This window comes from Balaenoptera musculus, chromosome 1, assembly GCF_009873245.2.
Source record: "Balaenoptera musculus isolate JJ_BM4_2016_0621 chromosome 1, mBalMus1.pri.v3, whole genome shotgun sequence".
Classification (NCBI taxonomy): Eukaryota; Metazoa; Chordata; class Mammalia; order Artiodactyla; family Balaenopteridae; genus Balaenoptera; species Balaenoptera musculus.
In genome coordinates, this window is record NC_045785.1 from 170,375,536 (window position 1) to 170,393,192 (window position 17,657).

Genomic DNA, 17,657 nt, shown 5'->3' on the forward strand with positions numbered 1-17,657 from the left:
TGAAAGCAGTATTTGGCAGGGAGAGGCAAATGACTTTGTACAGTGGCGAAATTTACAACCAAAGTGTTGGTGGAGATAATGACACAAAACAAATTTGCTCTGCGGAGAACCTCAGTGGCTGAGCACTTAACAAGCTTTCAGAATTGTGAAGGAGAGGAAGAGGGGGTAAAGTTCGAAGCTGAAAGTTTAAAAAAGAGTGGTTGGGACCTGTAATTAGTCAGGGTTCTCCAGAGAAACAAAACCAAAAGTGAAGACTCAGGAAAGCTGGGGGTGTAGTCCCAGTTCAGGTCCAAAGTTGTGAGAATTAGAGGTGCCAATGGTATAAATCCCCGTCCAAGTCTGAGAGTGAGAGAAGACTGATTAGACCAGGTAGTCAGGCAGAGAGAGGAAATTCTCCCTTCCTTCACCTTTTCATTCCACTCAGACCCTCAACTGATTGGGTGATATGCCCGCCTACATTATGGAGAGCAATCTGCTTTACTGAGTCTACAGATTCAAATGCTAATCTCATCAGAAACAACCTTGAAGATACACCCAGAAATTATATTTAGCCAAATGTCTGGGCACCTTGTGGCCCAGTCAAGTTAACACATAAAATTAGCCATTACAGAATGCAAGGTTGCCTACCTCTGTATTATTCATCCATGTGTCTATTTCTCTTCCTCCATGTGGCATATTCCATCACCAGGAGATTAGAAGTTTTTTCTCAAGAAACTGAACAGAGGTATTTAGGAATTAGGGCTACTAGGCACAGTGGAAATCCGGGATGAGGGGCAAAGGTAAAAATCATGTTAAAGTGGTAGACTACAATTAGAATGATGGCACCTCAGTGGCTTTTCCCAGCTCTGTTTTTAGAAGCAAATATCTAGTCATAAATGATTCCATACAAGAAGGGCATTCTTCTCTGGAAAAGTTTGAATGACTCCAAATAAAATACTTCCAGGAACTAGCAGATAGGGATCACCTAACAGAAAAGGTAGCTAACCACCTGGTCACACAGTAGTAAAGTACATCAGTCAACAAGCCTCACTCATATACAATACAAAGCTTCTAGTCATCTTTTTTTAATCTCAAAGATGAAAAGAAACAAATTAAAACAGAAGAGTAATTCAATAGACACAGGGACAATGCAGGATGAGGAAAAAATCCATAACAATCTTAGAGGGATAAAAAGACATCCTCTATCTATCAAACAACACCAAAAACTCCTACTTGGAAAAAAGAATCAAAGTAAAGCAGGATGTGAGGGGTGGGGGGGAGTACCTCATGGAAATTAAAAGTGTGAGAGCTGAATTGGAAATTTAAGATAAAGTCTCTGAAAGTGCAATAAAAAGCAAATATGTTAATACAAATGAAATTTTTAAGAAAAAAATTTAAAATCCAGGAAATCAAATATTTGGATAATAAGAGTACCAGAAAGAGAGAACAGAGGAAAAAGAAGGGGGAAAATAATCAAAGAAAAATAACAAGAAAATATGCCCCCCACCACCAAAAAAAGGAAAAGGCAATATCCCAGAACCAAAGATACCAGTATGTAGATTAAAAGCTACTATAGATACTAGCACAGTGATTGAAATAAGAGCCAATAAAGGGATATCATCAGGAAATTTCAAAATACCAGGTTAAAAAAATCACATCCAAAAAACTTCCAGGAGGAAAAGACAGATAGTGTACATACTGCATTGGGAATTTGAATGGCATTATCAGACAATAAACAGCAACATTCGTTGCTAAGAAAACAATGAAAAAATGCCTTAAAATTCTGAATTAAAAAAAAGAACCTTTTCGTCTTATCAATTCCATACTCAGTCAGATATCAACTGATATTGTTTTGGATTAGCAGAGAGGCAATTTAAGACAGGTGAAGAGAAAAAAATATAGATTCTGTAAAACCTGACAAGGGTGTGAAGAGAACTGCCTAGTTTTAACAATGAATTAAACTTCCAAAAAGATTCTGGGTTTCCTAAATTTGTTTACTTTTTAATTATTCTCTTAATTTTTTTATTTTGTTTTTTAATTTACATATAGTAAAATACACTCTTTTTTGCTTCACAGTTTTACAAGTTTTGACAAGTACATATGAACTTGTCAAACATATGAGCACCACTACAATTAAGATATAACACTGTTCCATTATGTCAGAATATTTCTTCACACTGGCCCTTTATAGCCACTTCCTCCTCCACCCTCCTCCAAACTGAGCAAACACCTCTCTGTTCTGTTCTCTATAATTTTGCCTGTTCCATGTTGTCATATAAGTGGAATTATACAGTTTGTAGCCATTTAAGCCTGGCTCCTTTCACTCCGCATAATGCATTTAAGATTCATCCATGTTATTGCACATATTAATAGTTTGTTAATTTTTGTTACTGAATAGTATTCCATTGTATGAATATACCACAGTTTGTGTACCATTTGGGTAGTTTCCAGTTCTTGGTGACTATGAATAAAGTTGATATAAACATTATGTATGTAACGTGAACGTAGATTCTCATTTCACGTGGGTAAATAACTAAGAGTTGGATTGCGGAATCATAGGATAAGTTTATATTTTACTTACTTTATAAGAAACCACCAAGAAAGGTGGGGAATGGGATGAACTGGGAGATTGGGATTGACATATATACACTATGGATCCTACGTATAAAATAGATAACTAATGAGACCCTACTGTATAGCACAGGGAGCTCTACTCAATGCTCAGTGGTGACCTAAATGGGAAGGAAATCCAAAAAAGAGGGAATATAGGTATACTTATAGCTGATTCACTTTGCTGTACAGTAGAAACTAACACAACATTGTAAAGCAACTATATTCCAATAAAAATTAATTTAAAAAAAAGAAACTGGCAAACCAATTTCCAAAGTGACTGTAACATCTTGCATTCCTTCTAGCATTGTATGAGAATTCCAGTTGTGTCTCATCTTTGCTAGAACTTGATATTCTGCAAGAATTTTTCCTCTCTCTCTCTCTCTCTCTCTCTCTTTCTCTCTCTCTAGCTATTTTAGTAGATGTTTAGTGATGTGTCATTATGGTTTTAATTTACATTTATTTCCATGATGATTAATGATATTGATCATCTTTGCAAATGCTTTTTTGGCATTTGTTTTCTCCTTTGGTGAAGTGCTTTTTCAAATATTTTATTAATTTTTTACTTGGATTTGTTGCTTTCTTATTGTTGAGTTCAGATTTTTAAAGTATATTTGAATTTTTCTGTCAGATATATGATTTGCAAATATTTTCCTCTCATTTATGGCTTGTCTTTTCATTCTCTTAATTGTTTTTATTTAGAGCAAAGTTTTAAATTTCAATACAGTTCAGTTTATCACTTTTTTCATTCATGGACTGTGCATTTGGTGTTGTATCTAAGAAATCCTTACCTGAGTCAAGTCACAAAGATTTCCTCTTATTTTTTCTTCTAGAAGTTTCATATGTTTACATTTTGAATTTACGTCTATGATTCATTTTATGTTAATTTTTCTAAAAACTTAGGTGTGGGTCAAGGTTAACGTCTTTGCATAGGGATATCCAATTTTTCCAACACAATTTGTTGGAAAGACTATATCTTCTTCTTTGAACTGCTTTTAGACCTTTGTCAAAATCAATTTAACACATTTTATAGGTCATTTTTGAACTCTCTATTCTGTTCAGTTTATCAATGTGCATATTCATTTACCAATATCATACAATCTTAATTACTGTAGCTTTACAGTAAGTTGTAAAATCATGTATTATGAGTTCTTCAACTTTAAGCTTTTTAAAAAATTTTTCTGACCTTTCTCATTACTTTGCTTTTCCATATAAATTTTAGAATCAGCTTGTCAATAACTATAAAATCCTTCTGTCATTTTGATTAGGACTGCATTTAATCTATAGTTCAATACAGGGAGAATTGACACCTTAACAATACCACATCTTCCAATTCATAAATACAGCATATTGCTCGTTTATTTGCATCCTCTTTCATTTATTTCATCAGTGTTTTGTAGAATTCAGTGTTCAGATCCTACACATATTTCATTAGATTTATACCTACTATTTATTTTAGGGAGTACTACTCTTAATGGTTCTTTAAAAACATTGAAATCCAATTGTTTATCGCTAGGGTGTAGAAACACAATTAATTTTTGTATAATGACCTTGTATGCAGCAACCTTGCTAAACTCCTTATGAGTTTTAAGATCTTTTAGGAGCTTTTTTGTAGATTCCCTGGGTCTGCATAGATCCTCTGCAAAAAGAAACACTTTATTTCTTCCTTTGCAATCTGTGTGTCTTTTACTTCTTTTTCCTGCCTTATTGCCTTGGCTCATTCAATAAGGTGGACACCCTTGACTTGTTCCTATTCTCTTACCATTACATGTGATGTTACCTACGAATTTTTTAGAGATACCTTTTATCAGGTTGAAGTCTTCTCTTTTATTTCTAGTTGCTGAGAGTTTTTATCATAAATGGGTATTGAATTTTGTTAAATGCCTTTTTTGGATATAATTTGTTAATATGGTTAATTATATAGATTGATTTTCAAATAATTAACTAGTCTGTGTTATCTGGATAAACCCCACTTGGTTGTGATGTATTTTCCTTTTTATACATGCAATTTGCTGTTATCTTATTGAGGATGTTTATGACTATCCTCATAAAATATATTGAACTGTTTTTATTTCTTGTAAAGTCTTCACCTGGTTTTGGTAACATGGTAATTCTGGGCCCATAAAATAAGTTGGAAAGTATTCCCTCCTCTGCTATTTTCTGGAAGAGATTGTGTGAAAAGGTATTTATGTCTTAAACGTTGGTAGTATTCACCAGTGAAACTCACCTTTGCCTAGAGTTTTCCTTGTTGAAAGGTATTTTACTCAGAATTCAATTTCCTTAACAGTGTAGGATGATTCAAGGTATCTATTTCTTCTTGAGTGAGATCTGTAATCTTGTGTTTGCAAAGAATTGGTTAATTTCACCAAATTTGTCAAATTTATGGGCAGAAAGTTGTAATGTTTGTAAAGTCTGGATTTATTTGCATTCTTTCATTTCTGATAATGGTAATAAGTGTCTTCTCTCTTTCATAGTCAATCAGTCTAGAGTTTTAACAATTTTGTGGATCTTTTCAAAGAACAATCTTTTGGTTTTATTGCTTTTTCTCTATTGTTTTATGTTTTCCATTTCATTGATTTCTGTTCTTTATTGATTTTTTTCTTCTTCTTGCTTTGGATTTATCTTACTCTTCTTTTTTCCAGTTTCTTAGAGAGGAAAGCTTACATTATTGATTTGAGATCTTTCTTCTTTTTGACTAGAGCCATGTAAAGTTATGAGTTTTCCTCTAAGCCCTGCTTCAGTTGAATCTCAGAAAGTTTGAAATGTTGCATTTTCTTTCATTTAGTTCAAAATACTTTTTAATTTTCTTAATACTTCTGCTTTGACTCACGAATTATTTTAGAAGTGGTTTGCTTAATTCCCAAATATTTTGAGGTTTTTCAGATATGTTGTGAATGTGAATTTCTAGTACCATTCTGTTATGGTCTGAAATGTGGTTTTATGATTTCAGTTCTTTCACATTAGTTAAGGTTTATTTTATGGCCTATAATATGATCTATCATGGTGAATATTCTATGTGTACTTGAGGAGAATGTGTGTTCTGCTGTTGTCAGAGCATTTTATAAATGTCAATTAGGTCGAGTTGAGTGATAGTGATGTTCAGGTCATCTATACACTTAATGATTTCCTTCCTGGTTGTTCTATCAAATATTGTGAGAGGCATGTTGAAATCTCCAAATATAACTGTGGGCTTATCTATTTCTTTCTTAGAACTATCAGTTTTTGCCCTGTGTATTTTGTTGCTTTATTATGAGGTGCATATATATTTCAGATTGTTGTGTCTTGGTAAATTGATCCTTTTATCATTGTGTGATATTCCTTTTTCTTCCTGATAATTTTCTTGTCATCATGTATATTGTGTCTAATACTAATACGGCCACTCCAGCTTTCTTTGGATTAGTGTAATTTTGAGTGATTTGGGATTGTATCCTGAACATTTTAAATATCAGGTTGTGATCTGAGTCCTGTTAAAATCCTCTGAAGAAGGTTGGAGTTTTTGTTTGCTTGTTTCAGCAGGCAATCAACTGGTTAGCTTCAGACTGAAAATTCTGTCTTGGCTTATGTGGTCAATGGCTCTAATATCAGTTCATCTTTCAAAAGCTTTGCTGTGCTGCTTTATATCTGCCCCACGCATGCACCTCTCAGTGGCTAATCTGGTATTTAGTTGGGGGATTATGTAATGGTTCACATCGCAAAGTCTTTGCTACAGTGCCCAGATTTCCTTTGCCTGTGAGGCAACCATGCATGTGCAGCTTGGAGGTGAGTTAGACCTTGTATTGGTTCATGTATAGAATTAGTAGACTGCCTAGCTTTCTCTTCTCTGAGATTTCCCCCATGTTTTTCACATCACTTGGACTTCCTTTCCCAAATCTTTGGCTAGAAAGACATGGTTTCTCTTGTAATTTTAGCCTCCCAATATACCTCACAGTTTACATAAATGGGGTTGTTTGGGGGACAGTGAGATTAGAGAGAAAATAGAGGAAAAAATAAATGAGATTTCTGGACCACAGGGGTGCTTTCCCTGGTTCCTCTGGTCAGACAGCTTGTTTTTTCTCAGGATTTTAGATTCTCATTTGGCCAGGACTGCCATCATGCAGCTCCTTGGCTGGAATCATCCTCAGAGCAGGAAAAAAGAGAGGAAATATAACGAAACAGGAATACCCATCATACCCTTTGGCTTGCAAGGCCTTTTTGTACTCTGGCCAGAAAGATTGGGTTCCTCTCATAGATTTTGCTTGCCCAGTGCTCGGTTCCACACTGGGGCTGCTCTTGGGTTAAAGATGGGAGACAAACAAAGGGGGGAAACGATGGGAAACGCATCCTGTAATGTTTGCTCTTTAAGTTTTGGCTCCCCTCCCTATCTGCCTCTATTGTTAACTTTTCAGAGTCCTTGAGTGGTTGCTTTTTGTAATTAGAGCAGACTCTTTGGCAGTAATCAGTGGGAGAGAGAGGCTATAACTGGCTTTCTCCATGTTGACCAGCACAGAAAGTACAAACCCCTCCATATTTTTCTTTATTCCAATGCTTTTGGCAACTTTATTTCCTTTTTTTTTTTTTTTTTTTGGTCAAAGATCTAGCAAAAAAACTGATGGAAATCATTCACAACCAAATATTGGCATGTACAGTCTTTCCTTTCTTAAATTGATCTATCGTAGCACGGCAACATTTTCCAAAGGCAAGACTCTAATGAGCAGATATAGGCGCCAAGCCATTAATCAAAATTACACCAACACCAAAGCAGTTAGCCTCCTGTGTGCATGTTATTGTTTGTGTAATTTCATTATACTTCTGGCAGTGTATACTTGTTAGTTATGTTTCTATTTTTGTTTAAGAAAATCTCTTTTATATTAGCAACATGCAAAATCAAATGTGAAATCCTTCCAGAAAAATGTCAGTAGACAGGGTTTGCTTCTATAACATTTAGAATATTTTGGTTTCTAATAAGACACATATTTCTTAGAATCTTTGTTTATTTTTGGTAAAAAGCAGTCATCAGCAAATTTTAACTTTTATATATTTTCATAACATATACCAGTAGCCTACCAGCCTGTTTGATTATAAGCATGGAGCATGTCATTTTCATCTTTGGCCTTAACCTATACCTTGCTTTTGACTACAACATCTTCAGTATAAGCACTTACACATGTTTTTCCCATTATATATAAACCAAAGATGCCATAGCACACAAAGGTATTTAGAAAGATCAGATGAAACCTTCTAGCTTTATAAGCTACTCCTCCAGAAACAAACTCTGTTTCTACATCACATTTTCCATACTTGTCATATTATCATCAGCTGCTTCTATATCCCCAAAGAATGCTAACGACTGATCGATAGCCCAGACATGTCTGGCCGTGGCCTACATGTGCCCTGGGTAGTTCATTTATTTGCCTTGGTGGATTTGCTAGAGTAGAATTTAATCAATAGCTAATTCATTAATTCTGGTCCTCGAGAATGTAGAGACTGCACTGGATGAAGATAGCTGGCTGGCTCTGGCTTTGATTGAAATATGACAAACACTGCAACTGACAGCTTTACTGGGTACTGGGCTGCCTCTGAAGTTCACTTATTTATTCTCCATAAATGGATAAGCTAAGAAAAGAACATAAACAAGGAAGAGTTTTTATTACATGACTGGACTGCTATTCCAAGATGCATGGTTTCCAGACATGAAGCTCAAGGGAAAGCAGAAAGAGAGAACACAGATCATGTCTCTCATTGCCTTTAATGGGATCCATGGCAGTTTTTACAGTTCCAAATCAGTTTGGGGCTGTATTATTGATGAGAAGGCTGAGGAATAATGTCTTTGTAGCATTCACAAATAATTGTTTAAAAATTTGCCTCAAGCTCCTGAATGATATAAATGATATTTTTACACACCAGCTTCCTTATGATAGCAGCACAGGGTCTGTGTCTCTAAATGAAGGTTAAACCACTATCTTCATTTAGAAATCCCTCTAGCTTTTCAAAGTACATAGCTGGGGGTTGAGGATGGCATGGCAGGTCATAGCTTGTGGGAAAAGAACTTTCCCCTTTTTGCCTCACCAAATTTGGGTGAAACTTTGAGGTATATTTTTATACTATGACACTGGATATCAGGAAATCTCTTCTATCATTATTTTCCCTCTCTGATTTTTTTCAGTGACGGATAGCTTGAATACTGAAGTAATAATTTTACAATTAAAAACAATTTTTTTGAGCCATGTTTTATTTTATTATTTTAAATGGGGAGTATGCTAGGCTGTAGATGTAGAATGTCAGATCACTTCTTCATCCATATTCTCAACTCCCCTTCTTGCCAGTATGGATAACGAGACAGCTTTTAATTTGGACTGGAATTGTCTACTTGGGTCTTTGAAGGATATGGGAAGACCTCTCAAAAGAGATCATTTGGAGTGTATTTAGAACTGCTGTAAACATCCAGTCAATAGTCTGATAATCATAATGGCTTTCAGGAAATATTAGTTCTGATGGCCAATGAATTCTGATCATCAAACTCAGTGTTTGATTAGGAGACCTTACAGAATATTGAGCTTATTCTTAAGACTCTGCCAACACTATTTCCATTTTCTCACTTCCCTCTCTTTCCCAAACTCCTTTTAACTTCTCGACTTTTTTCAGTTCCCACAGAAGCAGCTCAATCACTAGGCTTTTGAGAGGCCTTTGTATGCATCTCAACAAAATCCAGTTTTTCCTCCCAATTCACTTTGGCCTTTAACTGCTGCTTTATCCCTGGCTCCCTGATCACTCATTGGTTTCTTTTATTGGTTTCATTCCAATTCCATTCATTAATTGTGGGTGTCCTCAACAGAAAGACTCTCTCTGCTACTCAAATAGTTCAAATATTCTCACAGTTTTCATCATACTGATGTCTCAAATCTCTGTCCCAGTTTTCTCCCTAAACTCCAGTCCCATATATTCAATTGCCTATTGATTTTCTATAATGATAGGCACCCATCACTTCCATAACCTCAAGCCTTAATTCTCATCTAACCCAATTTTTCCAACATCCATTTCTGCAAAGGCACCTCCGCCTTGCATATGATCGCAGACATCTAGCTTTGATTTTTTTTAATCCCCTGATTTCACTCAATATCAATTTTAGTCTATTTTCTTTTGGAGCATCTTCTCATAGCTGTTCCTCTTCTCCATTTCCACCACCACAACCCTAGCTCATACTTTTATCATTTATGTTGATGTACCTGTCTTAATTCAGTGAGACACAAGGAGGAAAGGCTTTACTTTTTGCCTACTACTTGCTGCCTAAACATAATATTTTGGATGTCCTTTCCCCAACTCTTGAAAAACCTTTCAGGAATACCTTATGGCCTTCACATTATTTTTTAGTTATGAGTCTCATTTTAGTCATTAAGATTCGTGATCAAGTATTAAAAAGTCCATTCTGGGAATTCCCTGGTGGTCCTGTGGTTAGGACTCCATGCTTCCGCTGCAGGGGGCATCATAGGTTCGATCCCTGGTCAGGGAACTAAGATCCTGCATGCCGCGCAGCATGACCAGAAAGAGTCTAGCAAAAACTTAAAAAAAAAAAAAAAGTCCATTCCATCTCCAGCAAAATATTAAGCTCACATGTAGTTCAAAGATTCCACCATTTCACAGGCTCAGACCTGATCCCAGTTTGCCCTTTCTCCCTCCTTGCTCTTTTTTTGCCTATTCCCTTTCATTCAAATGTGCCTCTTCCCAATGTTACTATTTTACTTCCATCACTGGATAGCCATCCAAGCCCTCTCTGTGGAAGGTGGCACTTTTTTGAACAATTGTATGTTTTCCTTGAGAGAACCCATGAGGATCTCCCCAAAGCCAAGTTCTCTCACATGAGTGTTGCCCTCTGCAACTGATCTATGGTGCCAACAGAGCAGGACACACCAAACACTCTTCTTGCTGGAGCCCCCTCCCCCAAAAACCCACCATCATGGTCAGTGTAACTTCAAGGGAGCTCAAGCCTAGCCATCTTGCAAGACATCCACTGGCTCATAGGAAACGCACTCATGTGCACAATGCTAAAGATCGGCGGTGTGGCAATCTTGTCTTACCCTATCATTAGAGCGGCTACAGACAATATCTGGCCATTAGAATTCTCTACCTGAGAAGCAAGCACCTTTTCCGTGGTCATATAGGCTGCCAACCCCCATGTCAAGCTGCCCCAAACTCCTTTCTATACTTCCCTCCAGGGACAGCTGCAAATTGGGCTTAGATATTTCTGCATCTCAGGAGGTACCAACCAGGAGAAGCAAGTGCTTCCAGTTTCTCTGAGTGATGTATTTAGAATTCCTTCCTCAGCCTTGAGAATGTTTAGGGGTGGACTGGGGGTGGATTTCAATGTCACTCTTCACTAAGTAAATCATTCCTCTTTCACTCCATGGCTCAAAAATCTCCAGTGGTTTTCCAGTGCGCTCAAAAATGAATCCAAAGTTATTTCCATGTTCTACAAAACCCTACAGGATCTGCAGTCCACAATCCCACACTCCCAATACCCACCTGATTCATTTTCCATCATTCTCTTGCTCAGTCCAGCTCTGTCCTACTAGATTCTTTGATTGTCCTTCAACAAGCCATGTGCATGGATATCTCAAAACCCCTATACCTCCTGTTCCCTCTGCCTAGAAACTCCTGTTCACTTGCTTCATCCCCTCTTTCGGATTTCTGCACAGAAGAGCCAGGCCTTCTCAGACAACCAGTGTAACATATTATACACTTATGTGTTTGTTTACTGTCCCACCTTCCCCCAGCAAAATGTAAGTTTTATGAAAGAAGGAACTTTGTCTTGTTTATGTGTAAGTATAGAACAATGCTTGACATATAGGAGGCACTTAATAAATATTCATTAAAATTCAAAAACTCTCCTAGAGTTCTGTTTATTTTGGGTTGGTTTGGGTGATGGGTCAATGTTAAAAGTCAGCTTTATCCTCAGAACTCAGAAGAATCTTTTTGGGGGGGAGGCAGGTTAGTTTTTATTTTTTAAATTTTAAAAAAATTTTTATTGGAGTGTAGTTGCTTTACAATGTTGTATTAGTTTCTACTGTATAGCAAAGTGAATCAGCTATATGTATACATATATCCCCTCTTTTTTAGATTTCCTTCCCATTTAGGTCACCACAGAGCACTGAGTAGAGGTCCCTGTGCTACACAGTAGGTTCTCATTAGTTATCTATTTTATACATTGTAGTGTATATAGGTCAATCCCAATCTCCCAATTCGTCCCCCCTCTTCCTCCCCTTGGTAACCATAAGTTTGTTCTCTACATCTGTGATTCCATTTCTGCTTTGCCAATAAGTTCATCTGTATCATTTTTCCAGATTCCACACATAAATGATATTATACGATATTTGTTTTTCTCTTTCTGATACCAGTCAGAATGGCCATCATCAAAAGATCTACAAACAGTAAATGCTGGAGAGGGTGTGAAGAAAAGGGAACCTTCCTACACAGTTGGTGGGAATGTACATTGGTACAGCCACTGTGGAGAACAGTATGGAGGTTCCTTAAAAAACTAAAAATAGAGCTACCATATGACCCAGCAATCCCACTCCATATCTGGAGAAAACCATAATTCGAAAGGATGCATGCACCGCAGTGTTCATTGCAGCAGAATCTTGCTGTTTGTTCCCTTTTAGAAGCAAGATACTTAACGGAGGAATTCATCATCGGTCATCCTCAGTTTGGGGCTATAGTTTAAGTTCCTAAAGAAGAGAAAACCCCATTAAACCGTCTTTCATACTTAAGTTACTGCAGAAGCTCACTGATATTTCTCCCTACCCCTAGTCTCTTCTACTCTAATCTGCCAGGGTATTACTTCTAAAAGGACTTTTTATTCTGCTAGTGATACCACTGCACAATCACCCTATTTCACCATCAAATTCCTCAACATAGTATTTGAGGGACTTCATAACTTTCTTCTTAGGTTCAAAGTGACCTTCCATTATTGCTGGATGTAAATCGTTCGCTCATCAAGTTGGTCCCATTACTCTTCTACATATGGCTAGGCTGCTTCTTCCTCTTATTTTTGCTTATATGGATCTTCCTGCTCAGAATTCTTCCCATTCTCTTGTTCCAATTCAAGTCCACATCCACTTCTCCCATGAAACCTTCGTTGTTCATCTAGACACAGTGATCTTTGTTTGTGTGTTTCTATAATACCTGTACCCTAGACTACACACTTAAACACTTGATTTTACACTGCTGTATAATATTTGACATGCTTCAGGTATGCATGTTTCATATCTTCTCATACTCAAGGACACAGAGTTTTTACCTTTTGATATTTTACTGACTACAAGTTATGCTAAATATTCTAGTGGATAATTAAACATTCAATTATTTGATTTGAGAGCAGAGAATTAATATTGTTGTCATATTACATTTATTTAGTCTTATATTAAAAGTGTCCTGATCATTTTTGATAACCGCAATCTGGAAGAGTATTGAAGAACTTGAATGTTATATAAATGACTGACAAAAATGACTAAGTTGAATAGGAATTTTTAAAAGTCCTCTGTAAACATGATCAGGGAATGTGCAGCTACTTATAACAATTTAGATGGATGTCTTAAAGTAATGTGAAGATTTTTTCCTTTGGCCCAAACAAGAACATTTTGACAAAATTGTGATAAAATATTAGAATAAAATGTAGAGCACCAAGGGAACCGTAACTCTCCATAGAAGTTTTTTCTGAACTGTATCATTTTAATATTTACCAGTAAAGGTAAGTGATAAAGAAATGATTTTCCCATAATTATTTCTATCTTCAATGTTATTTTGTACTTCTTGAGCTGAATGTGATGATTATTGTGGTGACGGTGGCCACAGGGGTATATAGTAGTAACAGAAGTAGAATAGTAAATCTACTAACAATATGACAGACTTAAAAAGAAATAGTCAATAGCTCTGACTAGACTTTCTAAACACCCAATGAACCGTGCTAAAATGTGTGTAAGCATTGTGGCTTTTATCAGAAGCTCTATTAAGGTAGCTTAAATTTTATTCCTTAGTGCTCTGGAAGCTAAGTAAACTCTAATTGTCACTTTATGAACAAATCTACCCCCAAAAAAGAAGATCCATTTGAGGATTCATGTTTCTGCATGAGCCTACCTTTACTGATGTATTAAAACAAACAAACAAAAAAAACCTTTGGTTTGTTTCCCCAATATTTCACATTAATTCCTATGGTTTAAGAATGTTCCTTCTATTTTACTCTTAAACATCAAAGCAATGAAACCATTAATCCAGTTAATAATGGTGTGCATTTCTCAGAGATGTCTTTCATCTTAAATCAACAACCAAAAGATTTTTCATTGTTACTCCCATGGGTTCTAATGAGAGGTGGACAGGTGTTAAACACCCTATTCTTCTTTGCTCACGTACATTAGTGTACCTGACTCAGATCCTCAACATCAAAACTGTTCTTGCTATCACTAAAAATATAGGTGGTCTCACTTCACAGTTATTCTGTGCAAGAAGGAGAAGTTACAATGGCATGGTTCTACATGGTGTTTTCTAGACTTCACTAGTTCGTCAGCTTTTGTGGATAAGTCCGACCTTTGAATGTCACTTAAATGAAGTCTTTCCTGTAGTTGATTATGCAATGAATACAAAAGAGGTATCTGCAAAACGTGGAATTAATTTTGAGAGTTGGATAAAGACCTTAGAATAATAATGGTGACTATACAAGTCACCTGTGAAACTGTTCTCTCATAGGTGACATTAATTTCTTATCTACGGAGTCTTATTAGTGAAAGTGTTATGTTTGTACCTCCAAGAAAAGGAAATAATTTTCTTTTGTAGCAGTCTATTAAAATGTCAAGGTTTATCTTGACTGCGACTTTTTAATGTAAATGTTTGCGCCTAATTGAATTCCTAACATGTGATGTCACTTAGAATTCTGATAGGGTCCAGTAAAATTTGGCCTGTAAAGACATACTTCTCCTGAAAACGAAAGGTATAACAAAAATATTATTTTACACAGTGGCAGAAAGATGGTCAACATAAGTTATTGTGATAATTTTATTTTAAGATCTTAAAGTATAGGGACTAAACTCATATGTGCTTGCTCTTCTCCGGAGTATTTACTGGAAGGTTTTATATGTAAAGCTAACCTATAACTATTTGTGAATGGTTGTTATGGTTGAAAATTCTAGAATTAAAACAATGAAAGTAATCTTGAGTATCAGAGTTCCACCCTCTTTTTTGAAAATAATGAGAACAAAAATAATTATTTTACATTTACCTAGTGTTTTGCAAATAACAGACTTTCCTTGCTGTGCTGAATTGCAAAAATATGTGATGTCCAAATCTCTGGGGCTTTATTAAAACTTTAACTACTTTCTTCTTATAGACTTCTTAAAAAAATACTAACGATAGTACAGGTATGTCATCTAGACTGTGTCATTCTGACAAGTAGACGTAAGTGCAGGATTAAAGTTCTGCACATTAACCTGAGAGTAGACCATTTTATTCAGGATTCACTCTTCTGTGAACAGCTTTATGTTACGATCTCACTCAGTACAGCAGATGAAATATTAATAGACCATTGAAAATGCAGTAAAGTTTTGGTCCCATATTATGCCTTCATTGTATACCAAACCACCCAAAACAGTATATTTATATGTTTAGAGTAAACCGTGGCTCAATTTTTAAAAATCAAACATCTTCAAGAACATAATAATATAAAGGAGTTTGTTATGGGAATCTCTAATTCCTCTTTTTCTGACCACAAAACATATTTGATCATGGTATATAAAGAACTATTGCAGAATTAAATCTGTTTCTATGAGTCAAAAAATTAAGATAAAGTATATTTGGAGGGAGCTTATCAATTTTATCAATTGAGAAAATTTATAAATGTTATGTATCAATAAATAAATTCATTGATAAATTTTATCAACTGATAACTGATAAAAAGATTGTATCAATTTGGTCATGTACTTTGGCTATAAGTAACAAAACAACCAACAGTAGAGGCTCAAGTAAGTAGTTCTAGAGGTAGATTGTTGTTGGCATTGGTTCAGTTATAACAAATACCGCAGAGGTGTCTTTGTGATTCTAATGGTCTTTCTCAAATGGTTGCAAGAAGAATGAGGTGATTGCCAAAGTTCCAGACATCATGTTTAGCAGAAAGAAAGAAAAGGGGAAAAGGCGACAGCCACATGAAGGAAGCTAAAATTTCCTAGGGACCTTTATTAGAATCCCACCATCTTCTGGTTGCATCTCTTTGAGCAGCTATGGGTCACGTGGCTAGTGCTAGCTGAGGGAAGGAAGGCAAAGGAGAAGGGGATTATAAATAGGGATTAGGTCTGACACATATTCTAATTTCCACCCTATTTACTAAGTCAAATTATTTGTGTCTTGTTTTTACTTATCAACCAAAACTTTCTGTTGATTTTCTGACTAGCCACAGACAATGATACTTTCTTTTTGCCTCTAAAATTTAAAGTGGGAGACCACCGGACTCATGTCATGTGTTATTCTCCCAAAAGCTTAAATGGTTTTGATTGATTCTCAAAACATAGTCTATGGTAGTAGCATATATCAGGATATATATTAGTATATATATTCTTTTGCTCCAGCTTTTTAATTAGGAAGTTGTTGATGAAATAGACTTTTTGACCAAACTGGAAGGCAGATGAGACTGATAACAGCAATGTTAAATGTTGTCTTTTCAGAAATACTGATTATTCTGTCCATTGCAGATCCCTTCAGATTGATTGGATGTCTCCAGGGAAGCCAAATGGCATCATTCTCGGATATGATCTCTTACGGAAAACATGGCGTTCATGCCTTAAAATCCAGAAGTCAGTGAAGGACCACAGTCATGAACTCTGCAAAGCAGTGAAGTGTCAAAAACCTGAAACTATCTGTGGACCCAGGTGCTACTCTCCTGAGGCTAAGGTAAATCTTTTCAAACTAGTCAGTGAAATATGTTTTTCTCACTAAACACTCCAAGTGAAATCACCTGCTTTTTTTTTTTTTTAACATATATAATTTTATTTCTCAAGTATATTTCAAGAAAGCCAGGGAAAAAAGAAATTACAATTCAACATAATAAATTAAAACTGTGACTTAATTTTTTAAAGATTATCTGCTATGTCTTTGATAGATGATATTGCTATCAAGTGACCTCCAGAAAAGCGAGAGGATACTTTTAACATTTTACATTTGTGTCTGAGGAAATCACTTGCTTCTTAAACCATGATTTATCATGATCAAGATTTCCACCTATCAAGAAGACCCCATGGAAAAGGAAGGATGCTTATACAAATCCTATCTTCCTGATGAGCATCTTAGCCTTCTCATTTTTCATCATCTTCACAGGAGAATGAGTTTATTGAAATGATAAAGAACCTCCCAAATTTGTTTGATTGAGTGACTTGAATTTTCTTTACAACAAATCCATTCAGCTACAAGTGGGTGTTTGTTTACATGACACTGATGAGTAACCATGAGTGGGACCTTTCATGGTTTGACAGAAATATTTTTAAATTATGGCCATTTGCAGATTAGTGTTCATATTAGTTGCAGTTTAAGAATCAGATCAATAATACAGCCAGACAGAGGGGTTTGTAAATGGTTTTTATTGATAAATGATGCAGAAAATCCTCAGTTTGAAGATAGGATTTCACATAATGAAATAATGTTCCTATTTATCAACAACATCACACATGTAATGACTAAAGCTACTACTAAATTCAAAAGATTCACTGCAAAAGGACATAGTAATTATGAAAGTGAGTTGTTGAAGCAATATGGATCAAAATACAAATTATTATGGCTGACACTGGCTAAGCAGTTGCTATCATCTAAGAAATGCCATAAAACTAGTTGTTACTAGCTGTACTTTTTTTTGACACTTAGGCTCCAGAATTGTCATTATGCCTAAGTTTTATGTCATTTTAAGGCATTAAATGTGTACCATCTGATGAACACACTTTCATAAAATGAAATGAAATTTAGGATTTCTGAGAGGAAAAAAAATTGCTAGAATAAATTTTCCCATTAAAATTCTCCAGGAGAAAAAAAAAAAAAACTTTGCTGCATTAAACAAAATCATTTTTACT

At 35.6% G+C, this 17,657-nt stretch overlaps 1 protein-coding gene across 2 annotated transcripts in view; it reads left to right on the plus strand.

The window, feature by feature from the left end:
• The window catches only part of USH2A (usherin), an 816,496-nt gene that overhangs the window by 557,521 nt on the left and 241,318 nt on the right, over window positions 1–17,657 (plus strand). For both annotated transcript variants that reach the window (XM_036853226.1, XM_036853215.1), the window contains exon 47: window positions 16,293–16,491. In XM_036853226.1, coding sequence (XP_036709121.1) covers window positions 16,293–16,491 — 199 coding nt within the window. The remainder of the gene's footprint in view (window positions 1–16,292; window positions 16,492–17,657) is intronic.